Raw genomic sequence first — 22,997 nt, 5'->3', positions numbered from 1 at the left:
CACGGAAGTTGAGATGATTGGGGTGGCCATGTATTCAATCGAGACCACGTTGATTAACTCACCATCCTTGGTGGTAGTCAGCTTGGCCAGGGCATCAACGATAGAGTTTTGTTCCCTCGGCACTTGTCAGCTAGAAAATCTCTTGAAAATGTGCAACATCTCCTAGGCCTTTGCTAAATATGTGGCCATCTTTGTCCCTCAGGCCTGGCATTCTCTGAGGACCTGATTCACTACAAGTTGGGAATCACTACAAATCTCAAGGCTCTCCGCATTGAGGTCTAGGGCCACTCGGAGTCCAGAAATAAGGCATCGTACTCAGCCCCGTTGTTAGAGGCGTAAAACCAAACATTAGGACACTGTGGACCCTGTGTCTTTTAGGGGATACCAATATTAGGCCCGCTCCTGCCCCATTCTCATTGGAGGACCCTTCTACATACAACTTCCACGTGGGCCCGACCACTGGGGCATCCCCGGTCGCTTATGCATCCCCGTACATTCGATTATAAAGTCCATTAGTGCTTGTCCCTTGATGGAAGTCCTCAGATGATAAGTGATGTCAAACTGACTTAGTTTGACTACCCACTTGAGGAGTCTCTCTAATGACTCCGGCTTCTAGAGGACTTGCCACATGGGTTGGTTGGTGAGGACCTTGATGTGATGCACTTGGAAGTAGGGCCTTAGCTTCAGAGAAGCAATCATTAGGCAAAAAGTTAGCCTCTCCATAAGTGGATACCTGAGACTCCTCTTTGAAGAGTCTCTTACTCATATAATAGACCGGGTGTTGAACACGACCTTCTTCGCGAACCAAGGCAACATTGGTGGCATCCTCCCAGATAGCCATGTAGAGGAGGAGGGGTTCTCCATTCACGGGTTTTGACAAGATCGGTGGATTATCCATATGTGCCTTCAGTTGTTGGAATGTCTGCCTACTTGTACTCCTCTGTCAATTCGAATCTTTGACCTCCTTGGAGGATCTTGAAGAACGAAATGCACTTATCTGTTACCTTAGAGACAAAGAAACTAAGCGTTGTGATCCTCTCGGCGAGGATTTGTACGTCTTTATTCTTTCAGGGGGATGGAATTTTGGCCAAGGCCTTGATCATCTCGGGATTTGCCTCTATTCCACGGGTGCTAACTATGAAACCTAAGAACTTCCCGGAACCAACTCCAAAAGTGCACTTCTAGGGGTTCAACTTCATCCCGAATTTGCAGAGGACGGAGAACACTTTCGCCAGATCTCTCACATGGTCAAATGTTGTCCTATATTTTACTAGCATGTCGTCTACGTAAACCTACATGTTCCGACCAAATTGGTTCTTGAACATCCAGTTTACCAATCTTTGATAGGTGGCACCAACATTCTTGAGTCTGAAGGGCATCACTTTGTAGCAATATACCCTTTTGTCTTTCCGAAAGCTAGTATGCTCTTGATCCATAACATGCATGGAAATCTGGTTATACCCCAAGTATGCATCCATAAAGGACAAGAGCTCGTACCCGGAGGTAGCGTCGACCATCTGATTAGGGAAAGCATATTGAAAAGAAATATCACTTGATTAGGGATATTGTTCACAGAAGAGATGTAGCAGTTATGAAGATAGTTTCGGAACATAACATTGTCGATCCTTTTACTAAGACTTTGTCTACCAAGTCTTTTAAAGATCATGTTAGCTATATGAGTTTGAGGGAGATGCCTCATTTGCTTTAGGGAAAGTGGGAGATTGTTGGGATTAGTGCCCTTTAAAGCATATGTTTTGAACAATATTTTATGAAATAAATAATTAAAATGAATTTGTGCATATATTGTTTGTTTATTATTACTATTAGAATAATATTATATGAATATCAGAAAATTACCAAATTTGTTATTGTGACTACAATCTTGTATTGGTACGAGAGGATTAAGATTGTAAGGAACGAATTTAAACAATATGCAATAAAACAAAGTTATGTGGAATAAATGGATTAAATACTATAAGTATGGTTCGCTAGTATTATGAATACATGTAATCTAGATCTGGATTACTGATGTAGTAGGACATCTTAGTGAATGTACTTTTTATAAAGTAGTTATACATGAACATGACCCGATATGTTATTAATACTTAATAATATTGTTTACTTTATAAGTATTAATTAAAAATGTAAATAAGATGATCATATACATATTGATGTTATTCCTGAAGTTATTATGAACTTCTGTTTCTGTCATAAGTTCTTTGATTCACTCGTTATGGTTTGTCAGAATGACCAGGCTGAATTTTTTGTTTTGGGAACTCGTTGATGTAATGGCTGGGAACATAATATACAAATATGAAATCTATACCTTTCCGAGAGGAATTGATTAATGGTTCTCTTAAGGGTTGGCTTTTGGAACTGAAAGGTTATTGAGTTAAAATTCATAAATCAGTTTATGAATTAACCTTCACTAGTAAAGTTAATGGTGCTTTAGGAAACAAGATATAATTAAAGAGGTTAAATGGTAATTACTTCCTACTTTAATTAGTTTCTTTTTGTATATTATATGGATGATCCGATCCGCAAGGACCATGATTGGGTATGAACCATTAATAGATTATTGAATTGTATGTGATGATTAAATTGATGGACACTTTAATGTTTTAAAAGTACTAAATAAATAAATGTCTATAATTACAAGAGTGCAATCTCATATTTTTAGTGGAATAATATTGATATTAATAAATTAAGGTTATTATATTAAAGAGTTTTAATTAATAATCTAGATTTATTGGAGCATGAAATTATAGGTCAATAGGTCACTGAGATGGCTCTATCAACACTATTCAAGGTAAGAGTTAAAATTGAAAAAATCAGGAAAATAACATATTTGGAAGATATTTGTTCTTCAGGGTAAAATATGTAATTGAGACGAATTAATTATTTATATTTTTTACAATTATTGAGAAATCCACGACCACGACCACAAATGTACAATATTTGAAAGCCTAGCGAGGCTCTTCTCCAAGTGTCACTGGCAGTTTAAAGAGTGGAGGTGGACGGGGATAGGTCGCCAACAGTCAACCCAATCTTCTCGTAGGCTGACTTGTATAGGATGTTTACTAAACTCCCGTTGTCCACTAGGATCCGTGCCACAATCTTGTTGGAAATCTGGCTCTCTGCTACTAAAGGATCGTGGTGGGGAAAATGCACCTCCGAGCATCATCCTCAGAGAAAGTGATGACTTGTTCAGTCATTCAGGGCCTCTGTGCTGGTAATTGGGTTAACGCTAACACTTCATCATCATGGTTAAGCATATACTGATTATGTGAGCCCTTGGAGGTGCCCCCCAGATAGGGTCCTCCGAAGATAGTCCCTACTCCCCTATTCATTAGGGGAGGTCCATGGGCTATCTGTCGTTACGAGGCTGCGGGCACTTGGACCAAGGACCGAGGAACCACCTGATAAGGCAATCCTGCAATCGGAGCCTGGGCTGGATGGGTGCTGGTCCTAGCATACTAGTTGAGGTTCCCCAGTTTGATAAGACTTTTAATCTTATGTCTAAGCTGCCTGCACTCGTTGGTGTGGTGCCCCACATCATTGTGAAACCTGTAGAACTTGGTGGAATCTCTCTTCTCCCAATCTCTTCGCATAGGCGGCAATTTCAAATAGTGGACCTGCATCTCTGTGGCTAGGAAATATTCTCCCGGGTATCCACCAGGTCCGTATACTCAGAGTACTGTGGAGCATAATTCTCATTGGGAGCTGCTCTAGTTCTCTTGGGCTTTTTGTCCTTGCCTTTTTCCCTACATTTGCTCTCGCTGGGTGTCGTGAACTGGGCCGGAGCTGCAGTTCTAACACTGAATGTAGACTAAAAAGCACTATATCTAGTGGGAGCTTCTCCATAGCCTGTTGGGGAGGCACTAAAACCAATATTTAGCACGGTGTTGAAACCAGCAGGTTGGGCAACAGGGCTGAACTGCGGAGCGCTCATAAGACTCATTTGAGCTGGAGTGTATGACGAGTACGGGGTTCCTAGAGCCACGAAATTTGGGAACAACAGAGTGGGGAAAGGAACTGGTACTCTGAACACTCCAATCTAGGCCTCGTCCCAGTTGTTGTACTCTTGTGCTCGACGTATGAAGTCGTCGAGCCTGTGGCATCCTCTTCGCTGGAGGTCATCCCATAGTAGAGAACCTGCTTGGATGCCAGCTTTTAGGGCCATCAGCTGTTGACCATCATCGACCCTCTTGGTCCGGGTCGTCTCCTCTTTAAAACGTTTGATGTACTCTTTAAGGGTTTCAAGTGGTCCCGGCTTTATGTTGGCCAAATCATTAACCTCGAAATTCACCTTCAGTGCTACTATGAATTGTCTTTGGAAGGAGGAGGAGAGTTGGTGCCAGGAGTGAATGGATCCAGACTTGTGCATCTTGAACCATTCATCAGCTGATCCCGTCAAGTTCAACGGGAAATGTGGCATTTAGCGTCCTCGGAGACGTAGTGGACCGACATCAATCTATTAAACTTTGAGAGATGGTCAGTGGAGTCCGTGCCTCCATTGTACGAATCGATGTTTGGAATTTTAAAGCCTCAAGGAAGTGGAGCCGCCACAATGTGGGGAGCACAATGCTCTCCATCCTCTTTCTCGGAGTCTGAGCCGTGACCTTGTCTCTGTTAGGTTTAATGCCCTAAAAGCACGTAAAGACATTTTATTGGTTTTAAATAAAAGTACAATTTTATTATATTTGAATGTTACAATTATAGTTTGAATTAATTATATAATAATATCAAGAAAATTCCATATTCATTCATGAGAATATGATCTTGTATTGGTACTAGAGAATCAAGATCATATATAATGAATAAAATAGTCAGTTACATATTAAAGTAAGGAATCTTTAATGAATGGTTACCAATACGGTTTGCAAAGCATACGAGATACAAGTAATCTAAATTCTAATTATCGATGTGGATAGACATCTTAGTAAATGTGTTGTATATAATAGAGATTATATATGATAGGTCCGATGAGAATTAATTATCTTTATAAACTTGTCGTTTGACGTAAAGATTTAATTATTGTCATAATAGATGATCATTTGTAGATTAGTCTAAATCCTGAGTATTCATGGACTCATGTGTTATGTTTATTGGATCTTTTGATTCACTCATTAAAGTCTCTTACAATAATGAGGCTAATGAATTTTGTTTTGGAGATTCAATATCATGGATGGCTGGGAACATGAATTACAATATTGGAATCCATGATTTCCTAACGGATCGAATATTGGTTCTCTTAAGGGTTGATTCTGGAACTGAATAGTTATTGAGCTCAAATCTATAATTAGATTATAGATTAATTATTCGCTAGTGAATTAATGGTACTTAAGGATCAAGAAGTAATTAGAAGGGTAAAACGGTAATTTTGACCAGCACTAATTAACGAACCAATAATGGAGGACAGAACTACATATATTGATTATATCAATGGACTACTAGAGAAAACTCGGTAAATATAATTCTATAAATATTTACAGTGCAGTTTCATATTTATTAATAGTAATCATGGAATTAATAAATAAGATTATTAGATTAAAGAGTTTAATTAATAATCTGGTTTATTGGAGCTTCGTATTATAGGCCCATGGTCCCCAGATCACCTCTATCCTACATTGTCAAGGGTAAGGATGTCAAAAGAAAAATTTGTTAAGAGAAATGATTAAATTGCAAAGGAATTAATTTTCTAGGGCAAGGAAATAATTATTTGATAATTATGGGTAATTGATTAATTGTGAATTAATTGATTATTTTAACTATGTAGTTTTTATTTTGAAAAACTATAGGTTAAAATTAATATTAATCTTGTTTTGATTAATATAAAGAGAGAAAATAATAAATATCTTATTTATAATATGATATTTATTTATTTATTTTAAAATTAATAAAGTTAAATTTGAATTAACTGATATTTATGTCAGAATAAATATCTTGTCTTAAAAGTTGATTAAATAAACAAATCAGAAAATTAAGGCAACCCTAATAGGGTTGGGCGACACACACTGTACAGTACAGTGTGTGGCGCCTAGCATTAGAGATTTTATCCCTCAGATTTGAATTTTGAATTTCAAATAAATTTTTTTAATCAATTATTTAATTATTCTTTTTAAATATGATTTAAATAGATAATTAAATGAAAACATCTAATCAGTTTTAATTTGAATTATATTTTAATGAAATAAAGATTATTTAATTAGATTAAATATCTTTATAAATCTGATATATGTGATATTCAGAAGGATGATGGATAATCAGACTCTCTCTAAAGCGATAGTTTTCTCTAAACCTGAAAACTATTTTAAACCTTCTCTCTATCAAAAGTCTTTAGATCCCATGTGTTGAGTACATCTAGGGACATAAATCAACTTTTTGAATCCTACGTGCCCACACACGTCCTTGTGTGTTTGAGGATTGGTCTAGAAGATCAGGGTGTGAGATCTCAGAACACTGGATAGGAAGATCGTTGATTTATACAAAAAGACTCAAGGACACTTGATAAGCTACAAGAGGTAATCCCTGATATATTTGTATGTGATTTAATATTTATATATGTATATGATCCTGACTAGTATTAATATTTATTAAAATGGGTCCATATATTCCGCTACGTACCTTTGATTTGATCATTTAATACCAACAGTCTCCGGGCTATCTTCAGCATTATGCTTTTCAAACTCTCTAATTCTACGTGAAGAGGGTCACAATTTTGATTGGCACTCTGTGTCGGGTGTTCTCTTCACTGAGCATTAAGGTCGTCTCGGAGGTCCGATTGTTGTTGTCTCCCTGAATTGTCCTCAGGAGCTGTCCTGCCCCTGCAAGCGTTCAAGTCATCTCGCAGGTCCGACTCTACTTGGTGGCAACCACCTCCTCAGAGCTTCCTACTTCTATTTCCCCCTCAGAATCAACATATTTGTTATTGACCGAGACACTGATCCCTTGTCCTCGGTTGGCATAGACATTTCTCCTGTTGCCCCCTGGCCAGGGTTTCTGTGATTCTGGCGAGGTGCTGGTGGGACACCACCTTCAGGCCAAACGCAATCTGTCACAGCGCACTTGGGCCAAACGACCTAGGCTTCACGAACGCTAGCAGCTTGGCGTTGTCCTTGGGCTCCACACCCTTGGTTATCATTGGCCTTCTTCGGGGGCTGAATGGGCTCGAAAGCCCGATGAGTTCTCTTACGTCCCTAAACAGGATCTTCGTCTACTTTGCCTTTGCCACGGTCTTGTGGCGCAGGTGGGGCTCCAGCTCCAGCTTGGTGCACATGTGGCAAGCTAGCTGGTGGATCATGTGCCATGTCAACAGGGTGCTTAGGAGGCATGCCCGTTGCATTGATAGGTGGCACTCCAGCTGGGTGTGCAGGTGGGACACTAGCGAGATGCCCAGGTGGTACTTTGCCATGGGTTCCACTCGCATCCCTTGAGCTGCCATAGTAGCCCTCATAGCGTTAGCATCTCCTGTAGGGCAACGATATTCCCTTCCTGGGCATCAAGTTTTTGCTGCTGGAAGGCCACCTGGCAGCACAGCACCACCACCTTTGGCGGATCCTCTGTGTCCACAGGCTGAGAGTAATCCTCCTCATAGAACCCATCATCATTGCCATCGTAGTCGACATTCTCATTGTAATCTTCTTGGGCCATCTCCGGGAGCTCATGTGCAGGTGGTTAGTTTTTTTCTCCTCCCTCGGCTCCAATGGGAGGGACAAAGTCGTCTGGGGCGTTTCTACGCGTGGTCACCAAAACTGTTTCTTCAAGCTTTCCCCAACCTCCCAACGAAAGCACCAAAATGTTGACTGCCCTTTTCGCTATCAACTTAATAAAAGAACTTTAAATAAAATAATGAAGATAAACACCAAGGTTTTACGTAGTTCAGGTTATAAAACAACCCTAGTCCATGAGTCTTTAGTATTAGAGTTCTTTGAAGCTTGAGAAGACAAGCTTTAATGGAGGTTTTCTCCGACAGCGTATTCATTGTTTTAGTACAAAAGTTTTGAATCTTTTTTCAATGGTATCCTGGCCCTATTTATAGGGGCCAAATGTCATTAATATCATTAATTACAAATATTCTCTAATTAGTTGGGAGTTAATTGCTATTTAACCCGCTATTTAACCCCTCTGAGGGTTCTAATAAAGACTATGGGCCTGTGTGTATCGCAAGGGCCCAATTCGTTGGTTGCAACCCATCAACTTTATAGGAGACATGCTTCTGATACTATCAGGGTGCGGCTGAATGTTTTCCCGTGTCAAACGACATTGTGGGAAATACCAATTATTGAGTGTACAAACTTGGCGTCACTACTCGAGGTGCCCAAAAAGTTTTCAAACGATCTTGTGGTGGCCCAAGGCTACAGTGATGGACACCAAGCGCCCTCTCCATGTCCGAGGACAAAGCCCCTAGGCCTGGAGGACTATCGAATCAAGAAGACGAGGGGACCCCTAATGTAACGCCCTACTACCTTAGAGTCGTTACTAAGTGAGTTTAAAATGTGCATTTAGCTTGCTAATCAAGAATTTAGATCAAAAGTGCAACTAAATTGTATTAAAATCACATAATTTGAAAATGTAGTCTTTCATTGAAAATTGTAAAGTGTTTAACATTCGGGATCCCCAAAATATCGTTTATAAATATTTACAACTCAAAAATATGATTAAAGTCGACTAAACGACAAAATATAATTTAGTACAACACATTTCCCAAAAATACCCCTGACCGTGGCAGCCAGGCAGGCCAAACATGTACGCTCCGCTTCACGCTCTCCGTACTCATGGTTGGTCGACTTTCCCCTTGCCCTTACCTGTACCATAGAGCACCCATGAGCCGAAGCCCAGCAAGAAAACTCACACAAGCAGATAACATATGCATTTCTATCATTCAACATACAAATAAAACACCAATGGGCTAAACACATATGGCCATGCCGTCCCAGGCACTTTACCAGGCCCTGGGTTTGCGGTCTATACCGTGAGGATATCCCAGGTATCCTATAAGGTCTCGCCCTGGCAACTCGCACTCCGCGTGCTAAACGCTACTCTCGGCCCCTTGCCGTTCTCAGCCTTCGCCGTTCTCGGCCTTCACCATTCCCGGCTTTTGTCGATCATTCACATATATGCATACATAGCATAATTAAACAAACACTTAGACATGTATTAACATAATCAATGGGCTACGCCTTGCACATAATCATATAGGGTCGTGCCCTGGAACACAACTATGGGGCCTCGCCCTGCTCTATGGGTACAACAGTTCTCTTACCTGTGTCCTGAGCTTCTTGAGCACCGAAATCCCGAGCACAGTCCTCTAACTCGAGCCTCGCTGAAAACCTAGTCACAACACATACATAACACTCTTATCACTAACCAATTCATAACCATCTCCCGGAACCAATCCCGTGCTCTCGAGACCTCCCGTTTCCCTACGCAAGGTAGCAAAAGCGTCCCCCGAGCCCCCTAAGCCAAAACCCTAAAAACACAATTTCCTTTTCCCAGAAATTGGCCTAGCACCGCAGCACAACCCTATAGGGGCTGCGGTGCCCAGAGTGGTGCCCTCCTCCTGATTCAACCTAGCGCCACGGCACGCAAGAGCAGGGTCACGTCGCTCATACGCGAACCCAGAAAATTGGGTTTTTCCCAACATTTTTCCCGAGCCAAAACTCTTCCAAATCAACACCCAAGTACACCCAAGTCCCAATTCAACTTAAAACCCCAAATGAGCAGCATAGCAACCCAGAAACAACAACAACATGCTCAAATACCCAATCAAATCCATAAATCACCTAGTGGTTTAAAACTATATCAAACTTAAACCACAAACCAGAAAACTTAAACCATTTCAGAATATAAACCTCAGAAATGCATGAAGTTCTTACCTTAAACAAGAATTCGACCTTGAGCTTCCTCCAAATCCAACCCCAAGCTAAACCCCTTTGATTCCCAATTCTCACAAATAACAAGCCACAAATCCAGCTTTCAACTTTCATTCTCAAACTCTCAAGAACAAGCTTGGAAACTTAAAGAAAAACATGGATGAAACCTTACCCTTTGTGTTAAACACACCCTTGAACTGATTCCCTCTAGCCACAGCAAGTAAAATTCTTTAGTTTCTTAGGCTAAAATCCTCAAGGTTCTTCAAGCTCTCAACCACCAAGGAGAGGGAATGAGAGAGTCGAATAAGAGAGAGAGAGAGAGAGAGAGAGTTGAGATATTATGTTCTTTTCTTTCCTCTGCTTTTGTTGAAGTGTTCTAGTATTTAACATATCCCGCTAAATCCTCCAGTATACCTAAAAATCTTCGTTAATCCCGACATACCAAATAACTGACAAGCTACTGACCACTACTCAATAATTCCCAAACACATTATAATATACCCAAAATACCCCTAAGCTCCTCCCGAGCCGGGTATTTGACCTCGTTGTGACTTTCTAGCTAAACAGCTCCCTAGGACCGTCTCGGATCGTGCACCACAATTATATCACCACTCACACGTGGTATCAATCACAATACACATAAATATAACATTTATGCCCTCAACGGGCTAAAATTACAAATATGTCCCTAACAACCAAATGGGGCCCAGATGCATATTTAATTCACCTAAACATGCATTTCTAATCACATATTCATCAAATTCACATATTAATATAATATATCAATTATTGCCCTCCAAGTACACTAACCAAAGCCCTAAGCCTTAATAGCAAATTTGGGACGCTACACCTAAGGTGGTCCTCAGAGCGTGGCCTCACTTGGAGACATCCATGCCTAAAACAGGGGACTCGACTTGTTGGGAGGATAATACACTCCAAGGAGCTTTGGGCAAGCATTATAGAGCTTCACTATCCTCCCAAGGAGCCTAATTACTTCTCTAATGACTGCCACGTGTCCGATGATGAAATCACAGACAACACTGATAATTGAAAAAAAAAAGAATTTTTAAATTAAAAAAATATTTAAATATTATTCTCTTAAAAACAAGTTGTAAATAATATTTAAAATAAGATTTTTCTTTTTACTGGAAAACTTTTTTGTTTTACTTGGATTGGAACTTGTCCTTACAAAAGAAGTGTATTTTCATAGTCTTTCTTCATTATAATTATAATAATGAACATAAGGTGAATCTCCGAAGCACCCCCATTTTTGGGTTTACCAGATGCACCTAATTTTATTTCGGCACAATTTTTTATGACTTAGTACAATGTAGTTATTTAAAGCATCATGTCAAATTTTCAGGTAATTCTGAATAATTTACAGTGCTGAAAATCTAGTTCAAAAATGTTACTTTTTACACACACAAAAAAAAAAACAATCCTGTGTACAACAAACTATTTGAACTCTGCTTTCAGCACTTTAAATTATTCAAAAAAATTTAAAAATTTGCATGATGATCTAAACAACTACAATGTATACAATCATAAAAAAAATTGCACCGAAAATCATCCAAGTACCGAAAACAGAAGATGGTATACTAATACACCCAAAAATATAGTGTGCATTGTAGAATTTCCCTTAAACATATTTTTTATTCAATTATACAAACAAACCACTAAATCAAGACTTGCAAAATTTTGAGTTATTAAGAATAAATGTTATAGAAAGATTTACGAGGTTATTGGGGAGGAGTGAATTATTTATTATTACTTAATATTATACAAGAATACTCATGTTAATTTTTTTTATATTTGAAAATTGTTTACTCATGTTTAATTTAGAAAATGAGTACATTCAATTTTACTTCTATATACATCCCTATGATTTTAAATATATTAAATTATACCTTATGTTTTATTTAAATATCTCTGTATTTTCAATAATATTAAATTACATCCCTTTGTTTTACCAACCAATCAAAATTAACTTGGATATTGGCAGTAAAATTCCAAATTATTTTACAAAAGTTACAACAAACCCCCAATCAAAAAATTTGAATGCAAACATCATTCGTCAATAGTTTGTTGCAAGTAACCCCTTTAGTAGTTAAATGCCAAGTAAGTATGTTAAGTGCCAACTAAAATACATGTGGTAGCATTTCATAGGGCCACATGTAAAAAAAACAATTAATTATTTAAAAAAATATTAAAAGAAATTTAATTATTATAATTTTTTTTCAATCTTAAGTTTTGTTTAATTTTAATTATATATTATTATTATTTTAAAACATTAAAGCAATAATAAAATATTAAAATTAGAGTAGTAGAAAATAATTATTGAAAAAGTTTTTAATTTTTTCATAATTAATTTTTTTTTTTTAAATTTAACTATTTAATTCTTTTTACATGTGGCCTATAAAATGTTGCCACGTGTATTTTATTTGGCACTTAACCTGGTTATGTGACATTAACACCTAAAAGAGCTTATTTGTAACAAACCATTGATGGAAAAGGATTTTGCCATCAAAATTTTTGATAGGGGTTTGTCATAATTTTTGTAAAAAATTGGGATTTTGCCGTCAATATCCCAATTAATTTTAATAAGACAAGAATACATTTATTTTATTTGCTTGAAATTATTTTTTATTTTAAAATATTTATAGAAATATTTAAATAAAATAAAATTTTTAAAAAATAGTTTACAATAATTTTTTTATTAAAGTGTGTTAAATAAAATATTAAAAAAATTAATTTTTTTTACTTAAAATAATTGATTTTTTTAAACAATTTTAAAATAAAAATTCTTCCAAAGAGTGAACTAATATTTGTATAAACGTTTAAATAAAAATATATATATTTTAGATTTTTATACAATGTTAGTGGATACAAATAAATGTACTATTGTCTTATTAAAAAGTGGAAATTATGTAGGATATGGCATTTTTTTTTATTTGTTTTCATAAATATAGATGTTTTAAGATTTCGTATACACTATGCTTTTTTTTTTAAATAAAGCTAAATAAGTGGATAAATATTTCCTTATATTATTTGTTTGTTTGAATTATTTCCATATTTTAATTGTTAGTGTAGTATTTTGGGTTTTGTGTTATTTCTTTTGAGTATTTTTGTCATTTTATTTAATTTGTAAAGGACATTTGTGTAATTTAATGCATTTTTTATTTATTTATTTTTATTCAATTCTTTCATTTATTTTTTTGCTAAACGTTAGTTTTTCATTTTATTTTTGCTTCCAGATAAGGTTACTACCAGAAGTAATCTGTTACCTTGTTCTATATTAAGTTACCATCAGAGGGACCAGGTTACTCTTTTATCATCTAAAAGAGTAACCCAATATGTTGAAAACCATATCAAAACTAACAACAACAAAAAATAATTTGGTACTTTAAAATCTACATTACTCTAATATGAGATAGCATAAAAAATATAAAAAAGTAACTTGGTACCTTACAATTGATAAAAGTAATAAATACAACAATAAAAAGTAACATGATACTCTACAATCATAAAAAGTAACAAAGGTAACAATAAAAAGTAACTTGACACTAGAAGTTAGAACAGAGATATAACATGGGTGAAATATATATTTTGAGTGGAGAACCATCATAGTATGTAAGGGGAGGTGCAGAACTTGAGAAAGGACTCGTTGGTGCACTCTTAATTAAAAGATCCACTCTAAATTTTTCTAAACCATTCTCATTTTGTCACCCCTTCCAAATTGCCCTCCTCTCATACAAATATGATTAAAACAGAGATATAAAATCAACCAGTAAAATTTGATTGCAAAAGTGCTCTATGCAAAACAAGAACAAAATAAGCTTCTAGGATTATGGGAAATAAAATGGATAATTTATTTTTCTCTCTTAAACCAACTACATAGTAATAAGAATAAGGTGACTTGTTTGAGCTGGAAGCATTTTTGTCAGAATCTGACCTCTGATCAAGGTCAGGGATAGAGGTTTTAGCATTGTTTTTCGTGTTGGTCTTGGAGAGCTTCTGTTTCATCTCAGTAAGCAGTGCTTGATGCTCTTTGTTTAAAATATGAGCTTTCTTTTGAAGGACACTAATTTAATATATCCCGATACACACATTTTGTCGGTTTCCTGTCAAAGAAGGGGGTTGGTGAAGATGAAGGTTAGCTGAGAAGAAGAAGCATGTTACTACAAGAAAGACCAATGGCACCCTCGAGTTTGACGGTGATCATGAAAAATGGAGGAGTTGGTGATCAGATACAATCGGGTCGGCTAGTGCAACTGAAGAAAATGCACAACAAAGCTTTGGTGTGTTTAAGAGTGAGATTGACGATCAACATGTGAAGAGAGATGGAGAGGGGTGAAAGTAATTAGGATTTTATGAAAATTTAGGTTATATATATGAATAAAAAAGATTCCATATATTTAATCTTTAATTCTTTTTTCCAGATTTTAAGAAAAAGTTGAAAAAAAACTACATACAGTTAGGGTTCAACATTTGACTTGAAAAACTCAAAAACTCACACAGCCTGCAACCCGAAAACTCGTTTTTTGGCCAAACTCGTCAATTTTGGGTCAAATTGGACTCGAACCCGAGAGTGGTTTGGTCTGGTTAGGGTTATGGAAAATAATACTCACGGATTCGAGTTACACTCTAACCCGAACAAATAAATAAAAAAAAACTAATTAATTTTTAAACAAAATCTAAAGAAAAAAAAACTAACACATAACATCTCTTTCTCTTTTCTCTCTCCCTGACCCTCACACACACACACACCCACGGCCACCGACCCTCTCTCTCGGCTACTCTTCTCTCTCACGCTGGTAGCCACCCTACTACCACGACCGACGACACCTCTCTCTCCCTCACCTCTCGGCTCTCAGTTAGTCTCACTCACATGCCCAGCCCTCAAGCCCGACCCCTCACCTCTTTCTTTCTCCCTCACGGCTCACAGACTCAGCCCCTCTCCGTCGTTGGCGTAGGCACTAGGCAATGACAAAGCCCCCCGACCCCAAGCATTGGCTGGCTGGCATGGCGGCAACAAACAAGCAGCAAGTAGATTTTATTTGTTTTCTTTTATAATCTCTCATTTTGTGTTTCTAATACTAATTTGTATAAATTTATAATATGTTTTTATGTGTATACATATGAGTATGTATATGTAATGTATGTAATATGTATGGTTATGATGGATATGTATAATGTAAATGTACTCATCTCAATATGAATTTAAATTATAGTTCAAATTCTGCCTCGTGCTTATGTTCAATCTTCAATGTTGTGTGTGTGAATTTGTTAAATATGCATATGTGCATATTAAATCTTGAATTAGGTTTGTAAAAATTCAATTGAACCAAACTAACAACAAATTAAAAAAAAACATGTGAAAAGTAAAAAAATAAAAATAAAAAGAGTAAAAAAAATGGTAATTTTGAAATTTTTTAACCCAGGCGCATTTTCGACCCAATCCCACCCAAAACCCTACCCTACCCAACTAAACGCGAAACCCGAAATTACCCAAAAAAAAATGAAAACTTCGGAGCAGGTTCAATACCTCATTTCCCCACCCAAAACCCGCAAAACTCGAACCCAATACACCTGAAATCCGACTCATGTGCACCTCTACATACAACATATGAGTTATTAAAAAATCCATATATCTCTTCTATATAAAAAGTGTGTAGATAATGGAAATTCTTGGTTTTAATAGTTTTTTATTTTTTTCCGTTAACTTTAATGGAATATTTTTATATTTAATAGAATATTCTTATATTTAAGAGTAAATAGCATTTTTGCCCCCCGAACTATTACCACTGTTTGATTGTGCCCCCGAATTGTTCGCGTTGTTAAAAATTCCCCCCGAACTATTCCTGTTACTGAGTTGTGGGACTTCTGTTACTTTATGTCCCATGTGGCTAACAGAGAAAAGATTTGACATTTTGGTCACTGGCATGGCATTGCCACGTCACTGGCATGGCATTGCCACGACACTGCCACGTCAGTGCCACATGTAAAATTCTAATTAAATATATAATTTAAAAATGAATAATATTAAAATAATTAGATAAAAATGAAAATTAACTTAAAGAATAAAAATATTGGCCATCAGCACTTAAAAAAAATGAAATATATTACCATGCCTGATACCATATTTCTCTCTCTCCCATCTTCTTTTCCCTCATCTTCTTTCCTCCCTTGGACCCCTAGCAGCTGCCATACCCACCTCCAACCACCAGTCTCCGTCGCCATAACCACCACAGCTCCAAGCCTATCCCCCACGAACCCAAGCGTCATGAGAGCCCACCCCGAAAATCGTTGCCTTCCCCAAACCCGCGCCTCCTCTTGAACCCATCTCCGTGAACTCCGAGACCCCAAGATCATTCCGCGACTTCGTGCCCAGCCACTCGCACAGGTGCGCGAGCCCAGTCGAGGCACCCACGTGATTGGAGACGCGCACGTCCTCGAGCCCAGCTGCAAGAACCCAGTTGCAAGCCTTTACGAACCCAGATGTGAAGCACCCAGTCGCAAGCCTCTGCAAACCCAGATGCGAAGCACCACACACAGTCGCAAGCCTCTGCGAACCTAGTCGGAAGCACCCAGTCGCCCACCACACCCAATCGCAAGCTTCTTGTGTTTACTTGAATCCGAGTTTGGATTTGAGTTTTTTGTTTGAATATGAGCTTGAAGATGAAGAATATAATATTGGGTTTGTTTGGATCTAAATTATTTGCTTATGTTCTGTAGATTGATGAACAATGTGGATTTTTGTTTTGAATTTTTACAATTTGTTTATATGTTGTTTTCACATTTTGGTACTGGTTTGTGTTTTGCATATCGAAGAAAATTGATTTTCAATGAATTATTTAATTTAAATTAATTTTTTTAGTGAGTGAAATTGATTTTTAATTTTTAAATTTTTTTTTTTTTAAATTAATTATACACGTGCTAGTGACGTGTTAATGCCACGTTAGTACCTAAAGTGTCAAATCAACACTCTGTTAGTCATGTAGGATGAAAAGTAACAGAAGTCCCACAACTCAGTAACGGGGATAGTTCAGGGGGAATTTTTAACAACGCGAACAATTCGGGGGCACAATCAGACAGTGGTAATAATTCGGGGGGCAAAAATGTTATTTATTCTATATTTAATGATAGATTATAAACATGATTTAAACTTAAATAAATAAATAATTAAATAAATTAAAATATGATATTTTTGAGATATTTTACAATGATAATTATTTAAAAATAATAAAACCATATATTTTATAACTTAAACAAAATTTAATTAAACTTAAACATATAATATATAATCTTTTGTTGTCACTTGCCAAATTCAAAAACTAGAACAAACATAAACTTAAACAAAAATTAATTAATTAAAATATGATATTTTATTGATATTTTATGATAATTTAAATAATTAAATCATATTTATTTAAAAATAATATTGGCGTACATATCATTTTTTGTATCATATAAATTTGTGTGATAGTTTTTTTTATTAAGTGATTGGAGCTATTTTTATTCATCAAATTCACCAAAGACATTGTGAGATACATTAGAAACTAAAAATAGTTGATACATGTATGCTACTGTCTATCCTATGACTTTTTCTATTCTTATTTTATTTCTATTATTAATTTCTTTTTAATTATTATTATATTTTATATATATGTCATGTAACCATGTAAATATATATATATATTAATGTTGTGTTTAGATGTCATTTATGTAGAGATTATTGATATAAATATTTATATATATTATAGAACTATAATTCATTCTATTATATATATATATATTATGGTTTATACTTTTTTGGACCATGTATTTTTTCCAATTACATGTTTGGACCCTATAATTTGTAAAATGGTTCAAATAGACTTCTAAACTCAATTTTGATGAAAAAAAAATTAAATATAACAATACAGATTTTAAGCAGAATAATTTTATTTTTGTTCTGAATTGTTAGTTTGGTGAATTATTTGTGATTTCAATTGAGAAAACTTTGACCAAAATCGAGTTTAGAATTTTATTTGAACCATTTTATAAAACATAGGATCCAAAAAATAATTTGTCAAAACACAAGGTCCAAACACGTAATGAGACAAAACACGTGGTTCAAAAATGTATAAACCCTATATTTTAAAACAATAAACCAATTTTTATTAAAATTATAGACAATGTTTACAATTTTAAAACTAAACAAACATGCATTGCATTGCATGTAAAACGCTATTAAAAATAATTTTGAGAAATACGTGTTCAAGTCTTTACTTTGTATTATTTGGTAAAAGAATAAAAATGCACTTGGGTATTATTGAAACTACAAAGGTGTGGGTATTTAAATAAAACATAATGGTGTAATTTCGTATTTTGAAAAATTATAAAAATGTAAATGAATATTTATGAAAAATTCAGGGATAAAATCACTGATAAAAATATACTTATAAACAATCAATTAACTGGAGAGAGACGTGAAATAAGGTGACAAACATAAATTTCATTGTTTTATTTTATTTTATTTAAAAAAAAAAGGGTTCAATTTTTCTCTACGATGACATGCGGAATTAATCATTAATTAATATCCAATGTTAATTTTTATTTTTCTACCCCTAATTAAAAGTGTACCATAAGAAAAATGGTCGCCAATTTAAGGGAAAAAAAATATTAAGATATAGAAGCCATATTATGCGAAAGCTATGAACTTTTTTTTTCTTTTTATAATTTGTACACATTACAAGAAAACTAATACACATCAAAACACTATACTTGAAACACTATCCCTTGTATAACATATATAAAGAATGCGCTAATCTCTAGAATCTTAAGAGTACTACTACTCACACTAGCCATTCTACAAACTAATCTCCCCTTTCTGCATTGTGTCTTGGGGTCATGAAACATTCATAAACTGTCCTCTTTCACCGCTAAGTTTCATCTATTCATCAAGAATGTATCCCAAGTTTTTCCTTTTTTTTATCAACCTTAATCTTCAAAAATGTAATCTTTCTAAGATTTAAACAGAAGGGTTAGTAGTTTTTCTTTTTAGAAAAACCAATTGGAGTCTTTGCAGAGGAGTATGGGAAGCTATAAATGCAACAGTAAAAGTTATACGTCAACTGACCCCAGGTTGCAGAATTGGAAAGAAACTCCAACTGTTGCCAGGCTTTGGTTCCTTACCAGCTACTTTCTCATTAGCCCACCACTCAGCGCCAATGGTTGGTTTAACTGAGACATCTGCTTTTGTGTTGTCAAAGTTGAACTCTTTTATTGACCCAAGAGTGATTGATCGATGCTTCTGATAGCTTTGATCTTCTCCTTCTCGACAATCATGTTCAGAAGTTTCGTTGGAAGTTTCCTCAACACATAATTCATATGAATTAATATTGTTATCAGTATCTGTTGTTACACCATCTATGTTGGTGGGGCATTCTGCTGGTAATATATCAACCAAAGACTCTGATGCAGTTCTGCTATTCAATGATGCAGACTTATTTGCAAGGCAGCGTGCAACATCTTCGCCGGTCAACTCAAATGACACCCTATGATCAACTACACACCCGTCGTTGTGACATCCGTTATCTGAGTTGGCCAGGGATGCCACTTCAGATATCTGGTTCTCCAGCACAAAATTATCAGCACAAACAGCCACCAAAGTCCCATCAGGTGTCAGACATCCAGAACCCATTCTTGATTCAAGCCCGGCTCCATTTGGGGTCAAGGACCCAGAGCCAAGCCTGGAACCTAGACCATTGCCATCTGGGGTCAAGGACCCAGATCCCAGCCTTGAACCCAGCCCTGAACCCAGCCCCACACCATCTGGCGTTAAGGAACCTGAACCCAATCTTGAACCCCACTTCCGGGTGGTAAAATGTTCAAAGCCCAGGATCCTTGGAGTTTCCCCTGTGCGGAACCCAAGCATAGGGTGTCTATCAGGGAAAGGAGATGAGGTTCCAGAATTTGAGACCACTGATCCTGGGGATATGAGATGGCCACCTGGGCTTCCTGGATACTGTTGATAAGGCTGAAACTCACAATGAGATAGTGAAAATTTCTGATTGCTGCCATTGTTTCTTCGGCTTCGGTCAAGTGAAGATGTCAAAAGTTGAGCAAATGGCACTTCAGGGGATGATGGGGTGGTCAATTGAACAGATTCAGGTGGAGGAGTGTACGGAGCAGTAGACGGTTCAGTAGGAAAGGTAGAGAATACAGGTGGTGAGACTAATTGAGTCTCATAGGCATAAGGACCTATGGCAAAGATGGATGCAGGGCCACCAGGAGAGTATGAATTCATGGACAGTGAAGTGAGGGACAACAATCCAGCCGGGGATTGTGTAGCAGAAGGAGGCTCCGATTGGAGGAAAGATGCCGGAGAAGAAGGAGGAGCAATAAAGGGTAGAATAATGGCTGATGAGGAGGCTTGGCGGTGTTCAGCTGCAGGGGCTGCAGCACCTGGTAACACTGGTTCAGGAACAAGAACAGCATGACCAATTCGCTTGCTGTTTTTATGCGATCCAAAACACCAATATAGGCTCCAGCAACTTCCCCATCTTCTTTTCTGCAGCCAAACAATGAAAAAACAAAGAATGCCAACGATGAGAATTTATAGCCAAAATTTGGTTCCTATACCTCTGGGAACATTGCAAGCATTCTATAAAAGCCAAAAGAAGATATCAGGTGCATTACTTTGGCAAGAAAAAATTATAAGATATCACCATGTTAATTGCTTTATTGGTATTACTTATACAAACAGCAACCCAAGATAACTTTATATCAAAATTTCCCAGTACAGACTACAAATATATCAACTGGTCAAGTTTTTGCCAGCCCTTACCAGAAAGAAGAGAGTTTAGAGTAATTATATCTTAAGTGTTTGCAGATAATTCTTGAAGCAGGGAAACAGAGCTAAAACAAACAAATGCCTTGAACAGAAAAGAATGCAGATTTAACCATAATGTTGGTAGGGAAAAAGAAGTCAGAAAACATCCAAGAAAATTACGAAGACCAATAGTAAAGTTACAAAAAGAAATCAACTTTGCAATTTGCATGGGATATAAATCATGTTTCCCTGTGAACATATGGCAATCGACATGAAGGTAGGTCACTGTACCATAAAGCTAATTTCAAGCATCATAATTGTTTAGGGTCAATATAACAAAAGGATTTATATCACATGTGCCCTGCTTCTTGAACGTGACATGTGAAAAATTTGCTGAAAGTTAATGGAATTTGGAAGTGAAAGTGAATAATCCTAAAAATGTTCTTAGGCGGGACTTATCATGGTACCCCATCGACAAGGACCACCAGGTCCAGAGCATACCCTCTATGACTAAGGTCCCCGGGGACAAGATAAGGCTGGGGGATTAGGAGAACAGCATATCATGTGACCAATTAGCTTCTTAAATTATGCCAACACATTAATACTACCCACAATCCAAGTTCCAAACATGTCTTAAACAGGCTCTCTCCTCATCTAATTATTTGCAAAAAGAGGGTTGCTGGGTAACGACATGATAAGTCTGTTCTTCAAATGTAGAATAGACCTCCCCAAAACCCATATATGCTTAGATGTAACTTATTACATTTGATATGGGCTGAAATAGCACCCAAATTTAGTCTCACACGAACCGGTTTAAGGCTTTAAGCTAGGTAGACAAAACCAGAATACAAATAAAATTTAGATCAAGTGTGAGAAAGTTACTTAAGTGATGCTCGGGTGAAGACAAATCAGGAAAAAAGTTGGGAAATTGGCCACAGGTATCATTCAATTTGGATCATATCAATAACAATTTGTTAAACAGGAGATGTTTATTCGGTTGCAAAAAGAAATCTTGATCAAACTAATTAGAATTGAGTGGAAAAAGGTTGAATCTTGTTTGCTATTCGAATGAAAATCTTAATAAAAAAAACCAGGGATCCAAAAATAGAGCCTCGTTTAGTTACTAATCAAGTTGTCAAACCTTAAAAAAAATGTTTCTCTTCTCTATCTAAAGCAACAAAACCCAGTACAAAAACAATTAAAAAAAAATCTATCCAAGAAAAATAAAGAGATCATTCCCAGAACTATATGATTTTAGAACCCAATTCTCCATCAAAAATATCCCAGAAATGCTTAAGAAATAAACTCTTAATGATGCAAGTAAACGAAGAACACAAAAGTCAAGATCCTACTTTTAATCTCATCAACCAAAAGAAAAAAAGAAAAAAAAAAGAACCGAGAACGCAAAATCCATAAAGAAATCCAATACATACGTATAAACTACAGGCACATACGCATGTAAATATAAACAAAACACATGAAAATACATATATATATATATATAGATTTGCATACAGGAACAACACAAACACAGAGATAGATGAGAAAGAGAGTTACAGGAACGGAGGTAGGTTGAGTTCGACTCTCAGCCGAGACAATAGCAGTGGCGGCGGCGTTAATAGTTTCAACGCTATTGTTAATACTTCTCATATTTTGATTCCGATTCTGATCCAAATAGAAAAGAAAAGAAAAGAAAAAGTCTCCTTTCTCCCGGCGGCGTTATTACTTCCAACTTAAGAAGCCGAGGAGGAGTGAATTTTCCGGTGAGAATTGGAGAACATAATCGGGTATGGAATTCGGTCGGAGACTATGAATGAATCTTAGGTACCCTTCTTTTTTAGCTATAGTTCATACTAAAAACTTAGCACATTAGATTAGAAAAGTCTCAAACCCAAACTAAAAAACAACTCTTTTTCAATCTCTCTCTATTTCTTTCTTTCTTTCTCTCTCTATTAAGTCTTAACCAACCTTCTCTCTCCTCCAGTCTTTATGCTACGGTTTCTACTTTTTACACAACAAAATATTGCCGCGTCATCTCCAAAGGATAAATGGGACCCACCAATTATTATTTCCAATAGCTTCATTATTAGCATTCTTAATTCTTTTTTATTTTTTTAAATTATTAATTACCTTTTAAAAAAATTAAATAATTAATTATGTTACACAGCTAAAGACTTTATTTTTTTTAATGTATTTGAACACCTAATAATACCAAAACGTATTGGCTGTAAAATTTGATTAAGTTGACACATTTACCCCTAATGTTAGTCATGATTTACATTCTATGCCACTAAATGAATGATAAA

At 36.2% G+C, this 22,997-nt stretch overlaps 1 protein-coding gene across 1 annotated transcript; it reads right to left on the bottom strand.

Annotated features, from left to right (window-relative positions):
* Window positions 1-18,558: 18,558 nt before the first annotated feature.
* LOC133834696 (uncharacterized) lies at window positions 18,559-22,670 on the bottom strand. Its single transcript, XM_062264377.1, has 2 exons — window positions 22,249-22,670; window positions 18,559-20,430 (listed from the first exon to the last, which is right to left on the bottom strand). The coding sequence occupies exons 1-2, from the start codon at window positions 22,339-22,341 to the stop codon at window positions 18,988-18,990; spliced, it is 1,536 nt and encodes a 511-aa protein (XP_062120361.1). The 5' UTR covers window positions 22,342-22,670; the 3' UTR covers window positions 18,559-18,987.
* Between the last annotated feature and the right edge of the window lie 327 nt (window positions 22,671-22,997).

Source organism: Humulus lupulus, chromosome 5 (assembly GCF_963169125.1).
Source record: "Humulus lupulus chromosome 5, drHumLupu1.1, whole genome shotgun sequence".
Taxonomy (NCBI): Eukaryota; Viridiplantae; Streptophyta; class Magnoliopsida; order Rosales; family Cannabaceae; genus Humulus; species Humulus lupulus.
This window is presented reverse-complemented; position numbering and strand designations above follow the sequence as displayed.

Coding starts and splice junctions, on each gene's coding strand:
- LOC133834696 (XM_062264377.1), bottom strand. CDS start 22,341: ATGAGAAGTATTAACAATAGCGTTGAAACTATTAACGCCGCCGCCACT. Junction 20,431..22,248: donor CTCAACCTACCTCCGTTCCT/GTAACTCTCTTT, acceptor GTTTGGCTGCAG/AAAAGAAGATGGGGAAGTTG.